This window comes from Hyperolius riggenbachi, chromosome 4 (genome assembly GCF_040937935.1).
Source record: "Hyperolius riggenbachi isolate aHypRig1 chromosome 4, aHypRig1.pri, whole genome shotgun sequence".
NCBI lineage: Eukaryota > Metazoa > Chordata > Amphibia > Anura > Hyperoliidae > Hyperolius > Hyperolius riggenbachi.
The window spans coordinates 412,270,760-412,294,464 of record NC_090649.1 but is presented as its reverse complement, the minus strand read 5'-3'; the positions used below and the strand labels follow the sequence as shown (position 1 = coordinate 412,294,464).

The window sequence follows — 23,705 nt, the reverse complement described above, 5'->3', positions numbered from 1 at the left end:
ACAGTGCAGGTTAAATGATTAAAAAATTTGATTAGTTGCTATGGCAACATCCCATTTTTTTCCCTTGTCTTTCTACAACATATGCCTGGGTGTAGGGAATATAACAGACAGACATGCCCTGTGCAGTAATCTACTTTACCCGCATATTCAGATTTTACATAAGATAATATTGGCGGGGTACATTTTTCATATCTACTAATTTCCTGGGAACTTCTTAATATAGCCCATTCCTATGCAGCGTGACAGTGGGACTATCGCCGTGGGAACGTTCCCTGCTGTGTAAAGTGACAGTGTGACCACCTTCATGGGAATATCCCTACATAATGAGGCTTCTGGGGAAGCTGAACTGATGGTCATTAATTAAGGCTTTCTAGATTGTAATCCCCAAGATGAAATTAGAGGAGCATTTGAATAATTATACATATTTTTTATAATGTATTACTATGACTGAGCAAGCTAAACCCTTGTTTATTAGATTTGTAATGTAATGTAGTGTTGTAATGTACTCATCACTGTTATTATTGTTACTCCGAATCTAGAAGAGTTCTGAATGAGGGTTTTTTATATTATATTCTTGCTGAACGTGGATATCCAGTTTATAACAACATATTGCAACGATGCTGAATGATTGCACAGGGAGTAAACTGTAGCAACACATGAGTCAGATTTGACCCAATCAGCCCTAATTGTGCCAATTAGTAGGTAAGTAGATTACTACCATATATCAATTACATATACAAATGTTAAAATAATTTAAAAACAGCGAACATGAGGTAGACTGTGTACAGGCGAGTGTCTTTGCTGATTCCCCCTCACCTGTAAGTCACTGCAGTATGTCAGAGGTGGGGTGCAGCTGGCCCTGAAAACCTGCACACAGTTATCGATTGAATAAAGTACCCATCAGTACTATGAGACACAAATCGATTGGGGGGTGGGTGAAGCAGACGTGTGTCAAATGGTATATGCAATACATGAGTCATCAAGCTGCTGGACCATGTGGTTGACACAGCTGAAAGATACACTCAGACAACACGACTAATGCATCTACCCATTACCACCCCAATTGAATCGTTAAGTAACAATATGAGGGATAAAAGTAAAACAAAGGAGTGCATAAATATGTACAGTGTTAGTGCTCAACATGTTTCATCTGAATAAGATTTCGTCATGAGCTAGATAAAGTGCTAACAGACATGGAGGTAAGACACCACCACATAAATTTCCCCCATATGCAATGCTCAGGACAGAGCTGAAGCCCATAGCAAATGAGGTTGAAATAGGTAGCAACCAGAAGTTCACTTCTCAATGGGTGTGTCCATAACCTCCCCAATGTAATTGATATATGGTAGTAATCTACTTACCTATTAATTGGTAAATTAGGGCTGATTGAGTCAAATCTGATTCACGTGTTGCTATAACAACATGTTGAACAGATCCTCCCTTCCTGTAAAGTTATAATTACCTGCCAGGTCTTCTTTTTGTGATCAAAGCACACACCGGAGATAAACTTTTGCACAAATGTAACTTTTTCTAGAGGAGACATACTAAAACTTAACTTTTAATCAAAAAGTTTAAAAACTATGCTCGTGCTGATTAAAGAACAGTGATCAAAGTGCAGTGGGCTGGGAGCTGGTCTAAGTAAGTAATCCTAGCTCACACTGCCCTGTAAATAATACACCCTAACACTACCCCTGCCCCTCCCCAAAAAAAACACTACATGTTTTAGCCCCTGAAATGGGGGGCTTTGTCAGGGGTACAAAGTGCCTAGTGCTAAGGTGCAAATATATGTACATGAACATTTAAAAATCACATATAAGCTTTATGGCCTAATCAGCAGGCTCCATGTCGGTCGGCTTCTGGTACAAAGTGCCCCCTGCTAAAAACCCAAATTCGAGATAGAGCCCCAGGACTGAATCACAAGAAGACGACCCAGCAGGTAATTATAAGTTTACAGAGAGAAGAGGACCTGTTCATTATGGGTTATAGGCTGGATATCCGCTTGAAGCTCATAAAGTCTGTTGACCTTTCTACCAGTAGTACATGGACTCTACCAGATGATACTTACCGACCTATTATTCCTCACAGTCTCCTATTGGATAATGAGCGATGGAAGCAGGCCAATGTCCCTGCAGAATTCCAGGACTTGGTGGATTCTATAACAGACGGCAAGATCATGCTACCTGAAAGGAAGTCTGGATGTAAGTTGGTGTTCTGTGCATTACATGATTCAGATATTGTATGGAAAATATGAAGGGAAGGTTGCTGCTATTTATATCTGTTTTTTCAGGTCTCAGACGACATTACACATCTATCTTATGATTGTTAAGTGTTTGTGTGATTTTTCTTTTCTTTGAAATTGTGTATTTTTAAGCACATGGACAGAGTGAACTAACTTGTGCTTGCCACTTCCTCCTTCTCCAAGCTGCTCTGATTGGCCAGCTGTCACTATCTCTAGTCATGTGATCAAGTCTTCCTCTAGCCTAGTACAGTTCTTCTTGAGAGAGAGATAATATTTTAACCTAGAACTTGTATGAAGAGTATATATTCTTTTAAGCATCAAATCTAACCAAAATTTATTAAAATATGAAGAAGTATTAACCACTGTTCAGTCGCTTTACTTATCAAACTTTGATCTGATGTCCATTTTCCACCGCGTTGCGAGTGTCAGGAATCAGCAGTGGCTCGAGGATTCAATGCTTTCAAGCTAGCGGTATTAGTCAAGATTTCTGCTGAAATCTTTTGTGATATCCAATTGTGCACAGTGGTAGACCAGGTAACAGTATGAGGCTCCCTGCACACTACATGCGATTCTGATTTTTAATAGTTTTTTACATCTGATTCCAATTTTTAATCGTTACTGCATGCTGCGATTTTTCCTACGTTTTTCTGTTGATTATATTCAGCGAAAATCGGAATTGCAAATCTGAATCGCAAAACTGATTTGCAATGTGCAGGGAGCCTGATATTGATTGTCTACAGTTTTACTACAGATTATACCGTCTATGCTCAGCACTACATACACAAGGACATTATATGCAAGGGACGCATTTCCTGTGTCTTATGTACACCAATTAGCGATTCAAACCATTAATAAAAAAGCCTATAAATGACTCGTACAAGAGGCAACTACCTATTGCTAGTGATATATCGTATGTACATGTACCGTATTTAACGTAGAAAGCACAGTTTTCTTACCCTTTAGTTTTGCTCTAGTAGTAGATAATTACAAGGAAACCTCAAATTCTCAAAAGAATTGTGCGGTGCACTAAGCCGCCACCCACAACTGCGCTGCCCACACTACGTCGCCGCCCACAGGTACAAACTTATGTATGCATGGATGTACCTGCAGCTGCATATGCACACCACATCCGCCGCGCTAAGCTGCTGCCGCCCACAACTACGCCCCTTACACTAGGCCACTGCCCACAGGTCACATGCATACCTACAACCTTCGGTTAGGGTATACAGTTTTGGAGCTGATTTAAAAAAAAAAAAACAGATCTAAAATAGCTATCTCTGTCACTCAAAATCATAATTCTATGGTTTCGCCTAAACTGAAACAGAATAACCTAAGCTCTCCCCTTTTCTGTTATTGTATGTATGTATGTATGTATTTATGTATGCTGTTTTCACAGCTCTGTTCACTAAATCATAGGTAAACAGAAAATGAGAATTTATGAGCCTAATGGTGATCACTAATGATCCAATATTTTTCATCCAATTTTACCAAATCTACGGTATGTAGTGTAAGGGTAAATTAAGTGAATATATTGAATGGATAATTTAGGCAGTTCCCTTATATGACATAAAAATGGTAAGATTGTATGAAAAAAATTGGATTAGTGGCGACGAACGATACAAATTGCTGAATAATCATATGAACAATCGTAAATGATCGTTTGGAACCACTAATCGTCAAAATTTTCCTAATCAATCCAATCAGAAAATCGGATCAATTTAATTAATCTAATAAAGCCAGGACATCTGACAGCTTAATCAGGATGTAACTACAGCTCCTTCCAGCTCTGTAATATAGCTCTTGCTACACGCTGTGGACAGAGGGTATGTTTGGAACAGGGACCATGTCTACATTGCAGTGTAGGCCTTCTCAAGCAGTATGGGGGTGTAAAAGACTAAGATGTATAATCAGATTCTCTTCACCAGCAATGCTGACTGATTTCTTCCATGACTTTTTTTTGCTATTTTGGTGCTCTGAGGGCATGCATGGTCTAATTAAAACACTCAGCCACTGGCTGGATATTATGTGACTAGCACTCTGTTCTCAGCAAAAGACGAAAGGCACCGGAAGCTAAACCACAATTAGATATGGAGAAAATGAGAGCAGTCTAAAAGGCCTTATTTGCCCTCTTTAATATAGTTGACTTTATTGAATTTTTTTTTTTATCTTAAATTGTACCAAGCCATCCACCCTTTAGAGCCAGTATGAAGAGATGCCAGTTAATATACCAATATGTTGTTGAGGTTAGATAGAAACTAGAGTAAATGCAGTAAGTCCATGTAGATGCAATTATACGTAAGCCATGCAGACAGTGTCAGCAGCAGAATCCTCATCGATTACCCCAGAGCTGCACTGCAAGTGTCTGCAGGCGCCGGTCATGCTTACTTCTCCATACTTTTATTTATGAGAGATCTGTAGCAGCTTCAGATTCCCAGTTGCCAGTAACGCTATTCAGTGATACTGCATAGTGACACTCAGTAACTAGTCCTTAAAGGGAACTTTAACTCAAATGAAACAATGAGTTTCACTTACCTGGGGCATCTACCAGCCCCCTGCAGCCATCCTGTGCCCTCGCAGTCACTCATGGCTCCTCTGGTCCCCCGCTGCCAGCTAGTTTCGTTTTTGCAGACTGGGAGTCGGCCAGCCGCCATGCGTACATTTTTACGCATTCCCGCTGGTGCAGAAAGCTTTAACAAGTACATTTTACGCGTTACGGTTGCAATGCGCAAATTTTTACGCACTGCACTTGTAACGCGTAAAGATGTACTTGTTAAAGCTTTCTGCACTAGCGGGAATGCATAAAAATGTACGCATGGTGGCCGGCCGACTCTCAGTCGGCAAAAACAAAACTAGCTGGAAGCGGGGGACCGGAGGAGCCATGAGTGACTGCGAGGGCACAGGATGGCTGCAGGGGGCTGGTAGATGCCCCAGGTAGCTCATGTTTTTTTGAGTTAAGGTTTCCTTTAAGAACAGTTTTATCCTGCAAATTTACCAGTAGCATAATTCAGTGTTGCATTTTTGTGGAATAAATTGAGTGTCTACACCTATTCTCCTCTCTGCACAGGAAGCGAACGTCCTCCATTTGCTGCATCTGTTTTGAATGCAAGTTGTGTAATCTGCCCGTGTTTTGGGCTCTGCACATCAATGCAGCTGGTCAACTCAGGTGCAGCCTGTATTTGGAAGCATTGCCAATTTCTCCTGTTGTACAAAAATGTAAGTCTACTTGTGGCTAGCTGCATTCATGTGTATCAGTTTGCATTTAATTTATCTAGATTTAGTGCATAGTTTTGCATCTGATTTGTATTCAAGGTGTGTAATTGAAGTCTCAGGAGGGGCGCTGTACACCTCTGTTGGTTTCCTTTCTGTTGCAGCCTAATTAGGAGTGCTGCCAATTTTTTTTGTTCTTTAGAAAATGTGTAGACCATTTGTGGCTAGCAGCCCCAGGTTTACACTGTTTAACCACTTTACCCCCACCCGTACGAATTTCTCCGTCCCTTTTTCCATCCAATCACCCCCAGGGACGGAGAAATCCGTACTTTCCGCGCTCCCGCTCGCTCTAGCGCGCACTCCCGTTCGTAAACACGCCGCTCGCCCGGAGATCAATGAACGGGAAAATCCATTCCCGTTCGTTGATCTAAGCCCCGCAATGATCCGCTGCTTCTCCGAGAAGCCGCGCGATCACTGTGGGGGAAAAAAAAACTTTCCCAGCCTCCTAGTACTTCCTCCAAGCATCCGTAAGGACGCTTGGAGATCTCATTAACCTTCCTGGCGGTAAGCCCGAACTGAGTTCGGGCTATGCCGCCGGAAGGCACCGCTCAGGCCCCGCTGGGCCGATTTGCATAATTTTTTTTTTGCTGCACGCAGCTAGCACTTTGCTAGCTGCGTGCAGTGCCCGATCGCCGCCGCTACCCGCCGATCCGCCGCTATCCGTCGCTATCCGTCGCGCCGCAGCCGCCCCCCCCCCCAGACCCCGTGCGCTGCCTGGCCAATCAGTGCCAGGCAGCTCTATGGGGTGGATCGGAATCCCCTTTGACGTCACGACGTCGATGACGTCGGTGACGTCATCCCGCCCCGTCGCCATGGCGACGGGGGAAGCCCTCCGGGAGATCCCGTTCTTTGAACGGGATCTCCGATCGCCGGCGGCGATCGGAGGGGCTGGGGGGATGCCGCTGAGCAGCGGCTATCATGTAGCGAGACTTTGTCTCGCTACATGAAAAAAAAAAAAAAAATTTAAAAAAAAAGATTTGCTGCCCCCTGGCGATTTTTTTGCAAACCGCCAGGAGGGTTAAACAAAAAGTTACTGTTGCCATCTTGTGGCCAAATAGTAAAACTACACCGTAAAGCATTTTTCACATACAAATACATTACTTATACACAAAAAATTAACTCATTACCTCCCACACTCCCCATTTTTTTTTTTGTAATTAAAAAAAATTAAAAAATGTACAATTAAAAAAAATACATAAATAGTTACCTTAGGGACTGAACTTTTTAAATATTTATGTCAGAAGGGTACAACACTGTTACTTTATAAACTATGGGGTTGTAATTAGGGATGGATGCAAAACTGAAAAAAATGCACCTTTATTTCCAAATAAAATATTGGCGCCAAACATTGTGATAGGGACATAATTTAAACGGTTTTGTAACCGGGACAAATGGGCAAATACATTTCATGGGTTTTAATTACAGTAGCATGCATTATTTAAAACTATAATGGCCGAAAACTGAAAAATAATGAATTTTTTCCCACATTTTTCCTATTTTCCCATTAAAACATATTTAGAATAAAAAAATTCTTGGCATAATGTCCCACCTAAAGAAAGCTTAATTGGTGGCAGAAAAAACAAGATATAGTTCATTTAATTGTGATAAGTAATGATAAAGTTATAGACGAATGAATGGAAGGAGCGCTGAAAGGTGAAAATTGCTCTGGTGCTCAAGGGGTAAAACCCCTCAGTGGTGAAGTGGTTAAGTTTTAATTGTTAGTGGTTAGGTCTCTTCCATGAGGGCACGTCAACGTTGTGAAAGAGTCTAGTACTGAACAATCTGCGCATAAAATGTATTTGGAAGCTAATGTCCTCCATTTTCTGCATCTGTTTTGAATGCAAGTTGTGTAATCTGCTCGTGTTTTGGGCTCTGCACATCTATGCAGCTGGTCAACTTGGGTGCAGCCTGCATTTGGAAGCGCTGCCAATTTCTCCTGTTGGCTTATCAATTAGCAGCTAAATGAAGTGTCAGATTTTGGGTCACATCAATACTTTCCAACAGGTACGATCTGATTTCCAATCGTTTTTCTGATCGATTTTGTACAGGACTGATCGGGAAATTAAAAAAAAAAATATTGGAAATCAGGTTGGACCAGTTGGAAACCAATCGTTTTGGACCGTCATGGTGTGTACCAGGCATAAAGCATAACCTATAACCCATAAAAACCAGTCAGATGGTTTTAGCTGTTAATTTTATTCTATGTTTAATGCTGTTTAGGCTATAGATAAAATTTGATGACAATACTACTTTAAACTTTGAAGAATACAACTGTGATGCATTAGACTTGGCTTTCTATTAGAGCTAATGCCTCCCTCATGCATGAGATATTTATATCTTCCTGCTGCATGTCATACACTGTTCTCAAGGGTGAGTCTGCTCTTAATAATTCTCAGGTAGTGCATTATTGCTGGGGATCGTCCTTCACACACTGCAAGTAGGTCATGCTGCCTTCATGGTCATGGTCTGTGCTATTGATGATAGGGAAAAGGTGAGGCTACTTTATGCTAACAGCTCACAAACCTTAGAAAGGACAAAAGGCTTGTGTAGCTACAGTTTTGTCATGAACACAATTTTTATAACATTGTCAAAAGAGAGAACAGCAGGCCAGGCACATCCATATAAAAACTGTAATTTATTCCAAAAATGTAAAAAGTCATCACAACGTCCATAGCAAAGTCAGCACATGGATAGGGAGTAACAAGCAGTACAAGTGGTCAACAGCTGTTTCGCACCTCTAAATGAGGCGCTTCGTCATTAACATTATCCGTTTCATTGAAAAAAGCTCTCCCAACTAATTCTTGAAATAATTTGTTATGCAAGAGGAACGCTTTATAGGTAGATTAGCTGCTGGTTAATTTGCTCACTTTAAGACCTCATGCTGGTCTAAAGCAGAACCTTCTTCAAGGAATTAGTGTCATTTCAATGTAAAATGTGTTATCCTTTGAGTTGTTTTTAGGGCTCTTTCACACTAGAGCCCATTTGCTGCGTTTTAACGCAAAGTCGAAACTTTGCGTTAACCAAGGTAAAATGAAGGTCCATAGACCTTTCACACCCGATGCTGCATTTCTATGCATTGCGGTACGACGCACCCAGGAGCTTTTAATTGTCAGGAGCCAGCGGTTTCCCGTTGGGTTAATTAAATACTACCACCGCTGATTGCATCGCACAGCTACATCCCGATGACACGCCGCAGGGCATAGAACACGTGCAGGAGAACAGCTCCTGCACGCGTTGTAGATGTGAAAGAGCCCTAAGGTCTTTTTGACCTTTGTATCTACAAGGAAAATAAAGAGAACCCGAGGCGGATATATGAGGCGCTTCCTGGGTCGAGGCTTAGCTTCTGATTGGAGGAAGCAAGCAGAGGCGGGGAGCAGGGGGGGCACTCTATGGAGCACAAGATGATTGACATGCTCAGGTAAATAGCAGGATAGTCACAAGCAGATTGTCGCTAGCCTGGTGGTATTTTTGGGAGGCGGGGGGACTGTGGCCGGTCCAGATTAAAACCGAGGCATGTCATTGTACACAGGGACGCAGGCGGGGCCCGGAGCTATGCAGGAGGCGGGGGAGCTGCGAGACTGACAGTAAAGGGGTAAACACAGCGCGCTGTGACACGCTGCGTGTTGACAGCGAGGCTGTGATTTATGTGGGCTAGCATAGCGCAGGGGGGGGCTTAGGAGGGATCTGGATAGCAACAGAGGCTGGGCAGTATAGGCAGACCCAGCCTCTGTATGCGGATAGCATTGTCAGAACCCCACCTCGGGTTCTCTTTAATGAATCAAGCCCATTGCTTGGCAGTTGGAAAAAGCTGTTATTTCCCACAATGCAATGCGGTTCACAGCCTGCAAACTGTCAGGACCATGGTCATGACATCACACTGGGAGTGGTTTCACCACAATATCAGCCATACTCCTCCCCCTTCATCTTCCCCCTGATGATCTTGTCTTGTGGGAAAGGGGGTTTCAGCTACTGATTGGGATGAAGTTTAATCCTGGGTTAGATGTTCCTCTTTAAAAGCCTTTATTCAAATGCAGTTGGAAGAAAAAGCTGGAGCTACTAGTTTTATTTGTTTGTGTTTAAAATACTCTGCTCTACCTATTCATATAGGACACAGTGCCTTGGAGAGTACTAAACAATTCACATCAATGACAGTCTTTCATTAGGGATTGCAGTCTGTTGTCCCTGCCTCAGTTATTTGTGGGATAGCCAGTCAACCTTCTGGGAAGTTCTGGGGTTTAGAGAAGACTTGAACACATGGAGGCCTCCTTCATAAACATCATGGAAAATACAGCTTTCATGCAGATGGGAGGATTTCAAACCTGGGCGATAGAGCTATTAGCTGCAATGCCACACATGCTGCCTGATGCACATCTGTACTCCTGTCTGCCATAAACAAGTGAGGCAGAACTTTTACAGTCACGTTTATGAGTTATCAGTGATTAATAGTCGAGGTAAAGGTCTCATCAAAACTGCTTGGCCACATGTGGGAGGACATGGATGATGAGTCCTAGACAGACACACACACACACACACATTAGCAGGTCAAAAGAATACAGGTAGTCCCCGACTTACGAACGACCCGCCGATACAAACGGCATTGATTCTCTGTTTCCATGGGAACAAGCCAAATTTTTTTTTTTCAAATTCGACATGTAGTTTTTGAGAAAATCGATTTTAAAAAAAATCAAAGAAAAAATGGCTTCTTACAAAGGGCAGAGGTGACACAGAGGGGGACACTGGAGGCACAGGGGGCACAGAGGAGGTACAGGGCACAGAGATGGCACAATGTTCCAACTTAAGTACAGATTCAGGTTAAGAACGAACCTACAGTCCCTATCTCGTTCGTTAAACGAGGACTACCTGTATACTTAATAAATGCTCTATATGTTTTGCAATGTCAGAAGTGTATTAATGCCATTCTTCCATGTCCAGGTACAGAAGAACGAAAGCCCTCTGACTTCCTCACAGTAGACGGCCAGAAGTATGCAGTAGTGGGGTGAGTGGTGCACCCAGATCACACATCTGAGCTGTCAGCTTTTTGACTAGATGAATTAAATAAAGATCTCTCTGTATTACTCTGTACAGCACTGTCCTCATTCTGATCCGAATCATTCTGGAGTATTGCAGCTGTGTGGATGACATCCCATCCATAACAACAGACATGCTGACTCGTCTCTGTGAACTGTTAAAGGTACTGTAAGATTTTAAACTGTAACTCAACTTTATTTAACCGCTTTGCATTTAGACCTTGTTTCCCCCTTATGGACCAGAGCAGTTTTGATGTTTTAGTTTGTCCCTATTTACTGAGCAATAACTTTATCCCTACTTATGATACCTAAATAATACACAAGACTTTCATTGGGTGGTATTTTTTCGCAAGAACAATTTTGTTTTCTATGCATTTTAATGGGAATAAATTGAAAAAATACATTATTTCTCAATTTTTACCGTTTCCAGTTTATGAAATAAAAATTGTTACTGTAGATAAAACCTCGAATTTAATTTGGCTCTTTCTCCCGTTTATCACAAAACTTAAAGAGACTCTGTAACAAAATTTCCAGCTTTATTTCTTCTATCCTATAAGTTCCTATACCTGTTCTAATGTGGTCTGGATTACTGCAGCCTATTCTAGTTGCACTGTCTCTGTAATATATTTAATCTGCTTTTCTTTGTCAAGTTTTGTCCACCCAGGAAGGAATGGGCTGCCTCTGTTGTAATGAATACAAGTTAAGCATGCCCCCCTGCAGGCTCTGTGTGCTTTGTTTACTTCTCACAGACAGCATCTCTGCTCTCAGTTTGATGCAGTTTGTGAGGTTGAGGGGGAGGGAGCTGCCTGTCACATGTTGAGAAACTGTGAGAATCCCAGACTAGAGTGCAGATAATTCTCTATGTAATAAAAACTTGTAGTATACTGTAACATGTTATATATACACGCACACACATATTAGTGTGTGTTTGTGTATATATATATATATATATATATATATATATATATATATATATATATATATATATATATATATATATACAATACAGACTAAAAGTTCGGACACACCTCCTCATTCAAAGTTTTCTTTATTTTCATGACTATGAACATTGTAGATTCACACTGAAGGCATCCAGACTATGAATTAACACATGTGGAAGTATAGTACACAACCAAAAAGTGTGAAACAACTGAAAATATGTCATATTCTAGGTTCTTCAAAGTAGCCACCTTTTGCTTTGATTAATGCTTTGCACACTCTTGGCATTCTCTTGATGAGCTTCAAGAGGTAGTCACCTGAAATGATCTTCCAACAGTCTTGAAGTAGTTACCAGAGATGCTTAGCACTTGTTGGCCCTTGTGCCTTCACTCTGCGGTCCAGCTCACCCCAAACCATCTCGTTTGGGTTCAGGTCTGGTGACTGTGGAAGCTAGGTCATCTGGCGCAGCACCCCATCACTCTCCTTCCTGGTCAAATAGCCCTTACACAGCCTGGAGGTGTGTTTGGGGTCATTGTCCTGTTGAAAAATAAATGATGGTCCAACTAAACGCAAACCGGATGGAATAGCATGCCGCTGCAAGATGCTGTGGTAGCCATGCTGGTTCAGTATGCCTTACATTTTTTTTATAAATCCCCAACAGTGTCACCAGCAAAGCACCCCCACACCATCACACCTCCTCCTCCATGCTTCACGGTGGGAACCAGGCATGTAGAGACCATCTTTTCACCTTTTCTGCGTCGCACAAAAACACGGTGGTTGAACCCAAAAATCTCAGATTTGGACTCGTCAGACCAAAGCACAGCTTTCCACTGGTCTAATGTCCATTCCTTGTGTTCTTTAGCCCAAACAAGTCTCTTCTGCTTGTTGCCTGTCCTTAGCAGTGGTTTCCTAGCAGATATTCTACCATGAAGGCCTGATTCACACAGTCTCCTCTTAACAGTTGTTCTAGAGATGTCTGCTGCTAGAACTCTGTGTGGCATTGACCTGGTCTCTAATCTGAGCTGCCCATATGTCCCGGGTATTACACTGTTAAAATTATGTCCCTATCACAATGTATGGCGACAATATTTTATTTGGAAATAAAGGTGCATTTTGCAACTATCACTATTAACAAGTTTAAAATAAAAAAAAAAATATAGAAATATTTCATCTTTACTTTGATATTTAAAAAGTTTAGACCCTTAGGTAAATATTTACAAATTTTTTTTTTTATTGTAATTTTTTTTTTTTTTAATAGTAAACATTTTATTTGGGTAGTTTTGGGAGGGTGGGGGGTAAACAATAGATTTATAATGTAAATGTGTGTTCATTTTAATGTATTTTTATTTTCAGTTGTAGTATTACTTTTTGGCCACCAGATGGCGGCCATGAGTATGTTTACATGACGTCACTCTAAGCGTAACACACACTTAGAGTGACGCACCGGAGAGGGAACGGCCAGAAAAGGCGCAGCTTCCGAGAGAAGCTGTCGCTTTTTCAGCGGGGGAGAGGAATCAGTGATCGGGCACCATAGCCCGATACACTGATTGCCTGGCTACCGATTCCGCGGCCTGGAGTGCGCGTGCACGCCAAAATAGGTTAAAAGAAAATAAATATGGCAGCCTCCATTTCCCTCTCATTACAGCGTCCCTTTAACCTCTTGAGGACTGCAGTGTTAAACCCCCTAAAGTCCTGGCCATTTTATGTAAAATGGGCCACTGCAGCTTTAAGGCCAAGCTACAGGGCCGCACAACACAGCACACAAGTGATTCCCCCCTTTTCTCCCCACCAACAGAGCTCTCTGTTGGTGGGGTCTGATTGCTCCCTGTGTGTTTATTTTTTTATGTAAATATTTTTTTTTTTTTTATTATTTTTACCCTAGACCCTCCCTCCCCCCGCCAGCCAATCCCTGTGATTAGCTGTCATAGGCTTCAGCCTATAACAGCCGAGCACCTTCAGGTCTCCCAGTGGGACAGCCGTGTCACATGGCTGTCCCCGGTACAGCGCTGCTGCTGATCGCAGCGCTGTACTATGTAATTAGACGGTGGTTTCACGTCTAACAGTCTCCCGAGTGGCGAACTACCAACAGGAGATGTGCGCGCAGCCTGCACGTGATCTCCTGCAAACTGCCGCCCCAGGACTTTACGCCGATCGGCGGTCCTGGGGCTGCCGCCTGCGGCCATGCCCATCGTGACACGGTCGGCAAGCAGTTTATTATACTATAGAGCAATTTGTCATTTTGTAGTAGTAAGTATTAGCATACTTCATTTTACTTCATCTTTAATTCATAGCAAGGCACGTCACCCTTTATACGTTACCAGCATCTAATGCCTGTGTTGCTATGGGCCACATTCTCCACACTTCACAGTACTCTCCCCCTCTAAGGAGAGGAAGTTAATATGCTGCATTATGCATGGTAAGCCACTCCCCCTCTGGAGAGTGGAAGTGGATCTGCTGTATTAGGCATGGTAAGCAGGGATGAGCGTTGAATGGATTTCGACTTAAAACCATTCGGAATCTAAACGTCAATTAGTGCACCTGGGTGGACGAATGAGGGAGGATTAACTTAAAGTGGTCTAACACCCAGCATTTCAACTTTGCTTTAAAAGATTGCTTACAGCTTATAAACTATTATGCCAGATTTTTTTTTTAGCAGAAATTCACTGAATGGAATAAACATGACATTTTAGTGCTGCATAGCTAGAAATCCTCCTCCGTGCTTGCTTGTTTAGTTACAAATGTATCTATCTACAATGTAACAAACAAACACTGCTCTGAGGGCTCTTTCACATTAGGACAGATTTTCTGCGTTTCAACGCAAAGGGTAAAGTTTGCGTTACCCAAGGTGAAATGAAAGTCCATAGACTTTCATGTTAGCTTTCACATATAACGCTGCGTTTTTGTGCGTTGCGTTACACTGCACCCAGGCGCAGTTTTTCGGCCGACGCTAGCTTTATGCGTTACAATGTTAGTCAATGTAAGACGCACACTATGCGCGTTTTTAATCCGTTAACGCAGGCAATCAGTCCCAGAATGCAACAGAGGAACAATGTAGAAAGTTGACAACTAAAAGAAAAAAAAATTACCTGCGTTTTTCTATGTGCAGTAACGCATTGAAAACGGATTAAAAACGCACACTCACTGCAGTGCAACGCATATCAAAACGCAGTAAAAGGCATACAACAAAACGTATGCTTTGAGCGTTCTCCAACGCAAGCTCTGATGTGAAAGAGCCCAACAAAGAGGGCTTCCCTGGCAGGCTTTTCAAAGGTCTATTTGTATTCCAAATAAAGATACATTTGTAACTAAAAGATAAGAACGGATGCGGATTCCTAGTTGAATCCAACACTAAAATGTCATGTTTAACCCATTCAGTGAATTTCTGCTTAAAAAAAAATCTGGCATAATAGTTTGTAAGCTGTAAGCAATCTTTTAAAGCAAAGTTGTAATGCTGGGTGTTAAACCGCTTTAACCAGGCTTCTGTCTCTTTAATCCGCTTCTAATTGCGTCCCATGTCGCGTCACGTGACTACCACACTTCCTCCTTCCAAGTTGAAGAAGGAAGTGTGGTAGTCACATGACGCGACTTGGAACGCGGCGTGGGACGCAATTAGAAGTGGATTAAGAAGACGGAAGCCTAGGTAAGTTACCACTCCCTTATCTGCCCGCCCAGGTGCACTAATTAACGGTTGGATTCCAAATTATTTTGAGTCGGAATCCATTCGAAGCTCATCCCTGATGGTAAGCCACACTCCCTTTAGAGAGAGGAAATGGATCTGCTGTATTAGGCATGGCAAGCCACTCCCCCGCTATAGAGATGAAGTGGATCTGCTGCCTGGTAAGCCACTCCCCCTCTAGAGAGAGAGGAAGTGGATCTGCTGCATGGTAAGCCACTCGCCTTTATAGAGAGGAAGTGGATCTGCTGTATTAGGCATGGTAAGCCCTGCTCTGCTGCATCATTAAGAAGGCACATTATATATTCCAGCCTAATGCTGAGAAGTGGCTTTCTCCTCTCTGAAAGGAAAGCATATTGAAAATATAAGCTTGGTAGCTCAGTTATGTCACTTGCTAAGGTACCTAAACAATGTTAGCTGATTATTGTTCTATAAAAGCCAAGAATTGTGTATGATGGAAGTTTCAGTCATGGCCTGACCTCTTTACATGTGAAATATGAGCAGCATGTTATTACCTCTGCAGAATAGCTGCAGTGAAGGAGATCTTATCGCAGGAGTTAGAATTACATCCCAGCGTACCATTATTCTTGTCATCAGAATCTTCAGCTAAATCTGCACTGCGATCCATTTTTTGTTCAGTTCATTAATCATGTTCTTGTTGCACAGAATCCTCTGGGAATAACGTTTTCCTCTCTGTACAATATGAAGTATATAAGTATATAACATATACAATATAAAGTAATGCCTTGTATGGTGTCTGATTTGTCGTTGTGCAGTACTTTAACTCGCGCAGTTGTCAGCTGGTTCTGGGCGCCGGGGCACTACAGGTTGTTGGCCTGAAAACCATAACCACCAAAAACCTGGGTGAGTGATCTGTGCTGTGTGTACAAGCAATCTATTGTGACCATTAATGTTACTCAAACACTAGATGTAGCAAATCCTCCCATGCCTGCATCATTTAATTAATATGAAAACATCATCTGTAATGATTGTGGAAGAGCAGATTGTGGTAGCAAGCATTGTTAAATAATGCTTATAAAGAGGCACCACAGCGACATATAGGGCTCTATTCATAAGGACTCGTTTCCACTATAGCGAATCCGCATGCGGGCACTGCATGCGGATTCGCATACTCAATGTTAGTGGATGGGGCTGTCTCCACGTGTGGGGCGGCGGCGGCTTTTTTCGTTGCGGGAAAAATCTGCACGACAAGGTCGTCAGATTTCGCGTGCGGCAGGAATGCGGGCGAATCGCCGCTAATGCATTCAATAGGGAAATCGCATGCGGCTTTGTCATGCGGATTTCCCCGCGATTTCGCATGCGATTTCGCATGAAAGGCAATGGAACTTTACACAGGCAGTGACATGGTTAAATTCGCCTGGCTCCTTGCCATGCGAAATCGCGGGTAAATCCGCATGGGGAAACGCAGCCGCATGCGATTTCTTCAGTGGTGGAATCCAGGCGATTCCGCACCGCTACAGTGGAAACGAGCCCTAAAACATTTGTGGGGGAAAAAAAATCTTGGAGGGAAAACACTGCATCGATATTTTAGACTTTTGTGTGCTAATTCATAAAAAAGTTTACACTTGCGATAATAGGTCGAGGAATTCCCGCACTAAACTGGCGGTGCTGGCTGAGTTGATACATTTTCTCTGTGCAGAGACAGAGTTAGTATAATGGAGGCATCCCCAGCATCCCTTTACATGTGCATTTTTTTTTAATTGCCTCTGTTTGCCCAGAATCTGCGCTGAATCTGTCTAAGCATAGACTTTTTTTTTTAATCAATCGAGCCGCTGATGGCTTGATTGATAATATCCGACAGGTCCGATGACCTGCCAGATAGATTCCCCGCTCGATCCCCGCGGGCGGACAGTAGCGGGGAATCGAGCGGCTGATAAGGGATGCCCACGGGGACGAGCAGGAATCGGCATCGAGCCGCTAGCTATGTATGCCCGGCATTAGTCTTTCTAAACAATCTATTTAATTGCTGCAGCTTAGAAGAACTTCAAGAAATGTTACACATGCAGGCTTTCTAATGTGAAATTTATCTGAAACCAGGTACCCAAGGGGTTAAAAAAACACAGCCTTGGTATTCCAGGATGCCTTTTTTGTTCTGCTCTCTCTGCTGCTGTCTGGGAGGTCTGTCCACATTAGTTTGCCTGTTATGTCTGGCTTATCTCTTTTTCTAAACAGTCGGTATTTTCCGTTCCCATTCCGCATGCTCTAATCTTTATGAATTAACATTCAGTGACATGTGTTGTGATAATCAACGCACAAGGCGGTAATTTCCCGCACTGCTCAGGAATTGTAGCTTTTCATGCGGAAACAGCTTTTATGAATGGACACTTTGCTAAATGGTCGGGAAAGTCAGCTGTTTTGAGCATTACTGCATGCGGGAATGCTTTATGAATAGAGGCCATAGTAGGATGTAATACATTACCCAGGATACCCAATTTTACATTAGTTATGCTGGTTTCAGCATCACAAACACTTCCTGTATATTTATATTGCTGTATATTGGCATGTAACCCTGTCCTCCCAGTCGATGTTAAGCCTAGGCTATTTAGTTATGCAGCTTTGTTTTCAATATGCCCTCTGGGAGACCAGGTGTTGTTTCTGTTCACTTTGGATCACACAACAAACAGTGATGCTCTTTGCCAACTGGCGTTCGATGTGCAGTCTATGGCCAGCTCAAACCTACACAGTATTTAATGAAAGAGAAGTTTTATTGGGTTTGGATAAAGTAAAGAAAAAAGTGAAATTTTACAAATGGGCCTAAACTTCTGTATATAGTATGTTACTGTTTGGCAATGTGGAGTGAATGGCGCTAGAGACAGCAATGATAACTATTTAGATGTGGTTACGTCATTTGGTTATTGACAGGACTATGTACTGTGTAAAGTGCTGCAGAAGATGTCAATGCTATGGGAACAAAATAAATAATTCAGCGGACCTGAACCCAGCACATTTTTTTGTTACAACTGATACAAATCCTGCAATAAATCTGCAGTGTGTCTACTTCCTCCTTTCATTGAAGCGGACATAGGGTTAACATCCTGTGTTTATAAATTAGCTGCTCTGCCGAGGCAACCAGCTGGCACAGCTGAGGGATCAAATTACAGTTGTAATTAGTCACAGATGAGGGGAATTAAACTCTAAATACATACAGGGTGGATTTTCCTATGTTTTCCCTCTGTCCTATGCAAAAGTTCAGGTCCACTTTAATGGAAAATATATCTGAAAATTAAGCAGTACAGCAGCACCGTATTGCCTTTATAATTTTAGTAATTCTCTCTTATTAGAAGCAGTTAATTTATGTCAGGAGGGAATTGGCATCAGGATGGGCCACATTAAATTAGCCCTTTATCCTGGCACTTTGCAGTTCAGGTTGCCGCTAGCGAAACATGGCTGCCACTAGGGGCACTGTTGCTGGATAAAATCTGGCACATTGTCAGCACCTTTAGATCAAAGTAATTTGAACGCCTGCAGGCCCCATTTATTTAATTTAATATGACGTGGGCACATTTGGGCTCACCACTAGGGGCGCCTTTGCCAGATCTAGTCCAGCACAGCATCAGCCTATGTGAATCAAAGAGCCTGGCACTTCGACCTCCTTTGGCACCACACTGTGCCACATAACTATGCTGCAATGAGGGTGGAGCTACAGACCGCAAGCTGACACTCCCTCCCGACCCCCCCCCCACATTCCCTCATCCCCCTTTAGCAGTGGATGCCAAGTCGACTCCTAGTTTTCTAGTGTGAGGAGGTAGAGACCATATCAGATCCCAGCAGTTCTGCACTCCCACCATCCACCAAGTTTCCACCACACACCGGAAAAAGTAAGTGATGGGGGAACATGAGTGATCGCAAAAATGGATTGAAAAAGGTTAAAGTCATGTTATTTAGCCCCTGTGATCTCATGTCAGTATGACTAATGGAAGGCCAGATGTCATTGGAGGACTGTTGAAGCCACTTATATGCATGTAAAGATAATATTTAGTTACACAAATACATGATAGGTGAAATCATAATGTAAATAATCCATATATAGTCCCCAGTACCCTGTTAGCTTATTTGGGGCAGTATCAGGTGTATATAATGGTGCATCTCATCTGCTGGTAGAAAGAAGAGTGTTCTCTTTATTGGCAGTATAAAGACAAATGCAGAGAACTGCACAGCTGTGGTGGTGCTGATAATGAGTGTTTGTTTTGCAGCTCTGTCTTCCCGCTGCCTCCAGCTCATCGTACACTACATTCCTGTCATAAGAGCGCACTTTGAGGCCCGGATGCAGCCGAAACAGTACAGCATGCTGCGACAGTTTGACCACATCACTAAGGTAATGTAAGCTCCGCCTGGCTTCTAAATCTGCCTATAGCTATGCATACACATAGGAGAAATGTCACCTGAAGCCATCCTTCAAGATTACTTTGGGTGATCGTTCACCTGAGATGAATGTACAAATGAGCTACCCAGGAGGGAGGGAATAGGAGGAGCAAGAGGTTGCTACAGCTGTCAGCAGAACCAATAGCGTTTGGACTAGTATTATCCAACATGGTAAATCGCTGAAAAAGGAGATGATGTCAGGGTAAACCTATAGATTGTTGCCCAATATGCAGTGAAAATCTACCTATTTATTGCGGTTCCTGCTGTACTTGTTAGCGTTATACTGTAGTTTGCACTGTAGATAGAGGTGAGCTGATTGTGGCACTTTAGTGAGGACTGAGCTACCCCATAGGCACGACATGTTTAGGGCTTGTGTGTGGTTCCTTTGTGCTAGTGGTTGCTGCAGTTTGATTTGGGCTAAATAGAGCCAGGCATTTCACCATCTATTGCAGGGGTCCCCAAACTTTTTCCGTCAAGAACCGGTTCAACATACTTCAAACTAATGGGGGGGCCAGAGTATATATGATATGATGTAGAAAACATTACATTGAACCTAGGTAGTGTAAACTATTACCTGTTTACATATGCAGCCTTTTTGTCTCCCCTTTAACCAAAGCAGCAATTGCAGATAGTAAAAAAACTATTTTCGCCAGACAGTAAAGCATACTCAGGGAGCAACCTGTCGTCCAATTGGACAACAGTGCCACCTGATGCAAGAATTGGATTGGAAGCCAGCGAATGACTGCTCACTGGCTTCCCTGTGGATTTATGGTACCAGCACTGCTATTCTATATGCGAGTTTGTTACTGCGAGTTCTATGCCCACAGGGAAATATTCCTTGCTTGGCACTTGGAAAAAGCCGGTAATTTCTCTCAATGCAACAAGGTTCACAGACAGCAAAACTCTCAGGACCTAGATGCTGACATTACACTGTGGGAGGGGTTTTACCACAATGTCAGCCTTACAGTCCTCCCTGATGATCTGTTTGAGAAAAGGTAAAGATTTCTTTTGGTATAGGGGTATCAGCTATTGACTGGGATGAAATTCAATCCTGGGTTAGGGCCCGTTTCCACTTGTGCGGTACGGAATCGTCGCGGAAACCGCGTTTACAAATTCGCATGCAGATGCGAATTTGTTAGCGTTTGCGAATTTTACCACAAGTTCGCATAAGTTTGTATGCGAATTTAACCAAGTCAGTGCCTGTGTGCTTTTACATTGGTTTCATGCGAAATCATATGCGAATTGAATTCGCACACCGACACCGCATGCAAATTTCCTATTAAATACATTGTATGCGGATCGCCTAGCGGTGTGCGGTGAGCGAATTCTGATGGCTCTGCCGAGCAGATTTTTCCTGCACACAAAACCGCAAAGAAATTCTGACAAGTGGAAGCAGCCCCATCCACTTGTATTACCTATGCAAATTCGCATGCTGGAAATGCCTGCAAATTCGCGATAGTGGAAACAGGCCCTTAAAGTTCCTCTATAAGATGTATCTGCATCTGCTTGGATACTTACATTACTTATATTCATCTTTTGCTCATTTTTAGTGTGAGTCTCTGATTAGTATTCACCTACTGTAATCTGTAATTCCTTACTAGAGCCAGTCATCATCTGTCCATTGGAGAGAGAAATCATTATCCAGATGTTCAGTGCAGTCCATTTACTTGTAATTGTTGCAGATCCTCCCGCATTTACTGGCTGTTCTGAGGTGATAAATACCAGGAATGTTGCCAGCAAAGGTGTGACTGACCTGAGAGAACCTGCTGAGGAAAATGTTCCTGAATTCAGCTGATGTGTATAGAACTCCCAAATGTGTTATGACTGGGAGGTCAAGGCTGCATCAGTAATTGCAATCATAAGTAATGTATTTTCTTTTCCCCCAATAGGACTACAATGACCACATTGCAGAGATTTCTGCCAAGCTGGTGTCCATAATGGATGGCTTGTTTGACAAACTCCTGTCCAAGGTACCTAGAAATGATTATAGCTGAGAATATTAGAAAGCACTGACTAGGAAAACCTCTCCCCAGCCGCCATCTGTGCTGAGCTGTGATACCAACTGGTTGACTTCGGCCTCACTATTCAAACATTTATCCTGTGCAAACAGTCTCTATACAGTTAGTCCCCAATTAATGAACGAGATAAGAACTTAACCTGAATCTGTCCATAAGACAAAACACTCTTGACAATTCTGTGACCTGTACCTTCTCTATGCCCCCCTGTGCCTCCAACCTCCCCCTCTATGTCACCTATGTCAACCCCGTGCCTTCAGTATCCCCCAGTCTACCGACTCTGCCCCCCCCCCCCCCCCACTGTTACATCTGTCCCCAGTGCCTTCAGTATTCCCCTCTCTACCAACTCATTGCCCCCCCCCATGTCTCATTTTTTCCACCTTTGTCCTCAGTGTGCTCCTCTGTGCCGTCCTTTACACCCCTGTACCTCTGCGCTACCTCTGCCCCCTTTGTGCCTCCTTCTGCCCCCCCCCCCCTTCCTTTGTGCCTTTTTCAGTTCCCTTGAGCAACCACCTCTCACCCTGAATGCTCACTCTAGTGCCGGCTTCTCCTGCGTTACATAATTACACGCCACATGCAGGAGGAAATGCTGGCACTAGAGTAAGTGCCTGGAGCAGGTGACAAAGGCACTGCTGCTTCCTTCTGTGCATACTCTGCACTGCTGTATAAACTTACTTGGGAAGCACAGGACAGAGATTCCCCAATTTAGCACACACTGAGATTACATAATTGCGGCAGGATTGGTGGGCTATTGATATCAGTAGGTGTTCCTAAGTTGGGGGACTCCCTGTGTACTACTCCCCCACAAGTGGGCCTGCATCATATACAAACATGTAAACAGTTAGGCCCTACCTAAATTCTAGCATGAAAATCACAGCCGGTCTATGTACCCCATGAGTTGGACAATGTAAATGTCTGTTACTGTATAAAAGCTATGACTAGTGAAGCGGGCAGCAGCCGCTGCTGTGAGAAATGTCTCCAGCCAGCTCCCATTCATCTACAATGCTGCACAGTTTTATCCAGCTATTTGTGGGAAGACCTGTCGGTGTTAGTTGGGTTGTAACGGTGAAACAGTGTGTTGTGTTTGTGGGAAGATGAAAGGGAGACACCGAGAGCCCAATATAGTGTAGTATGTACAGGATAATGTGTAAATGATAAACAGTGAGATATATATACTCACAAACAAGGGCTACCACTCAGGCAACCACTGTAAATGCAGGTGAGGAGATTAGACCTGTCCTCAGTCAGGATTAAGACGTTGCTCTCTGTAGATCGGAAAGGTAGGTCACCCCTCCACCAGGGGTGGACACAGTGTAATTGCTAGAGAACAGAGGCGCCAACAGGATAAAATGTGATAAAAACTTTAAAATTGCTAGGGAGGCAGTGGTGGACTTACCTCCGGAAAGCAGACACGAACAACTGTCTGAATCAAACAATTGAATTTATTAAGAGTACCCCAATAAATGCAACGCGTTTCGCAGGCACAGCCCGCTTCCTCAGGCAATAGAATAGGGTGCCTGCGAAACGCGTTGAATTTCTTGGGGTACTTTTAATAAATTCAATTGTTTGAATCAGACAGTTGTTAGTGTCTGCTTTCCGGAGGGAAGTCCACCACTGCCTCCCTAGCAATTTTAAAGTTTTTATCACTTTTTATCCTGTTGGCGCCGCTGTTCTCTAGCAAATATAGTGTGTTGAGTATACAGTCTGTGAACAGATGTTGGAAATTTTGCATTGCCTCAGTCACTTAGTAATTACAAAAACGAAGTCACCTTGGGCAGCGATCCAAACACTATAACCAACTGCCTCCACACTTGTTTAAACATTAACGTTTATAATTACCATAGCAAGTACTTTAACTACCCATTTGGAATCCTAATTATGTGATCCTTGAAAATGATTGTACTCTGGGGAGCAGCACCTTCACAGAGCAGAACAGCATGGCAGCAAATGCTGGAGGGAAAACCTTGCCTGGTGAGACTATGATGCACTTCCCTCTAGCCCAGGGGTGTCAGACTTAAATACAAAGTGGGCCAAAATTGAATACTGGAACCAAGTCATGGGCCATCCTTAATGTCTAGTCGCGAACTCCCTCCCTCATAAAGTTCCCTGGTGTCTAATGGACCCCCTCCCTCTCCTATACAGTTCTCTGGTGTTTAGTGCCT

General features: G+C 43.0%; 1 protein-coding gene across 3 annotated transcripts in view; it reads left to right on the top strand.

Moving 5' to 3' along the window:
• VPS54 (VPS54 subunit of GARP complex) overlaps nucleotides 1-23,705 on the top strand; it is a 128,834-nt gene that overhangs the window by 93,980 nt on the left and 11,149 nt on the right. For all 3 annotated transcript variants that reach the window (XM_068232366.1, XM_068232363.1, XM_068232365.1), the window contains 6 exons: nucleotides 2,086-2,198; nucleotides 10,439-10,502; nucleotides 10,592-10,697; nucleotides 15,922-16,009; nucleotides 19,360-19,481; nucleotides 21,418-21,498. In XM_068232366.1, coding sequence (XP_068088467.1) covers nucleotides 2,086-2,198; nucleotides 10,439-10,502; nucleotides 10,592-10,697; nucleotides 15,922-16,009; nucleotides 19,360-19,481; nucleotides 21,418-21,498 — 574 coding nt within the window. The remainder of the gene's footprint in view (nucleotides 1-2,085; nucleotides 2,199-10,438; nucleotides 10,503-10,591; nucleotides 10,698-15,921; nucleotides 16,010-19,359; nucleotides 19,482-21,417; nucleotides 21,499-23,705) is intronic.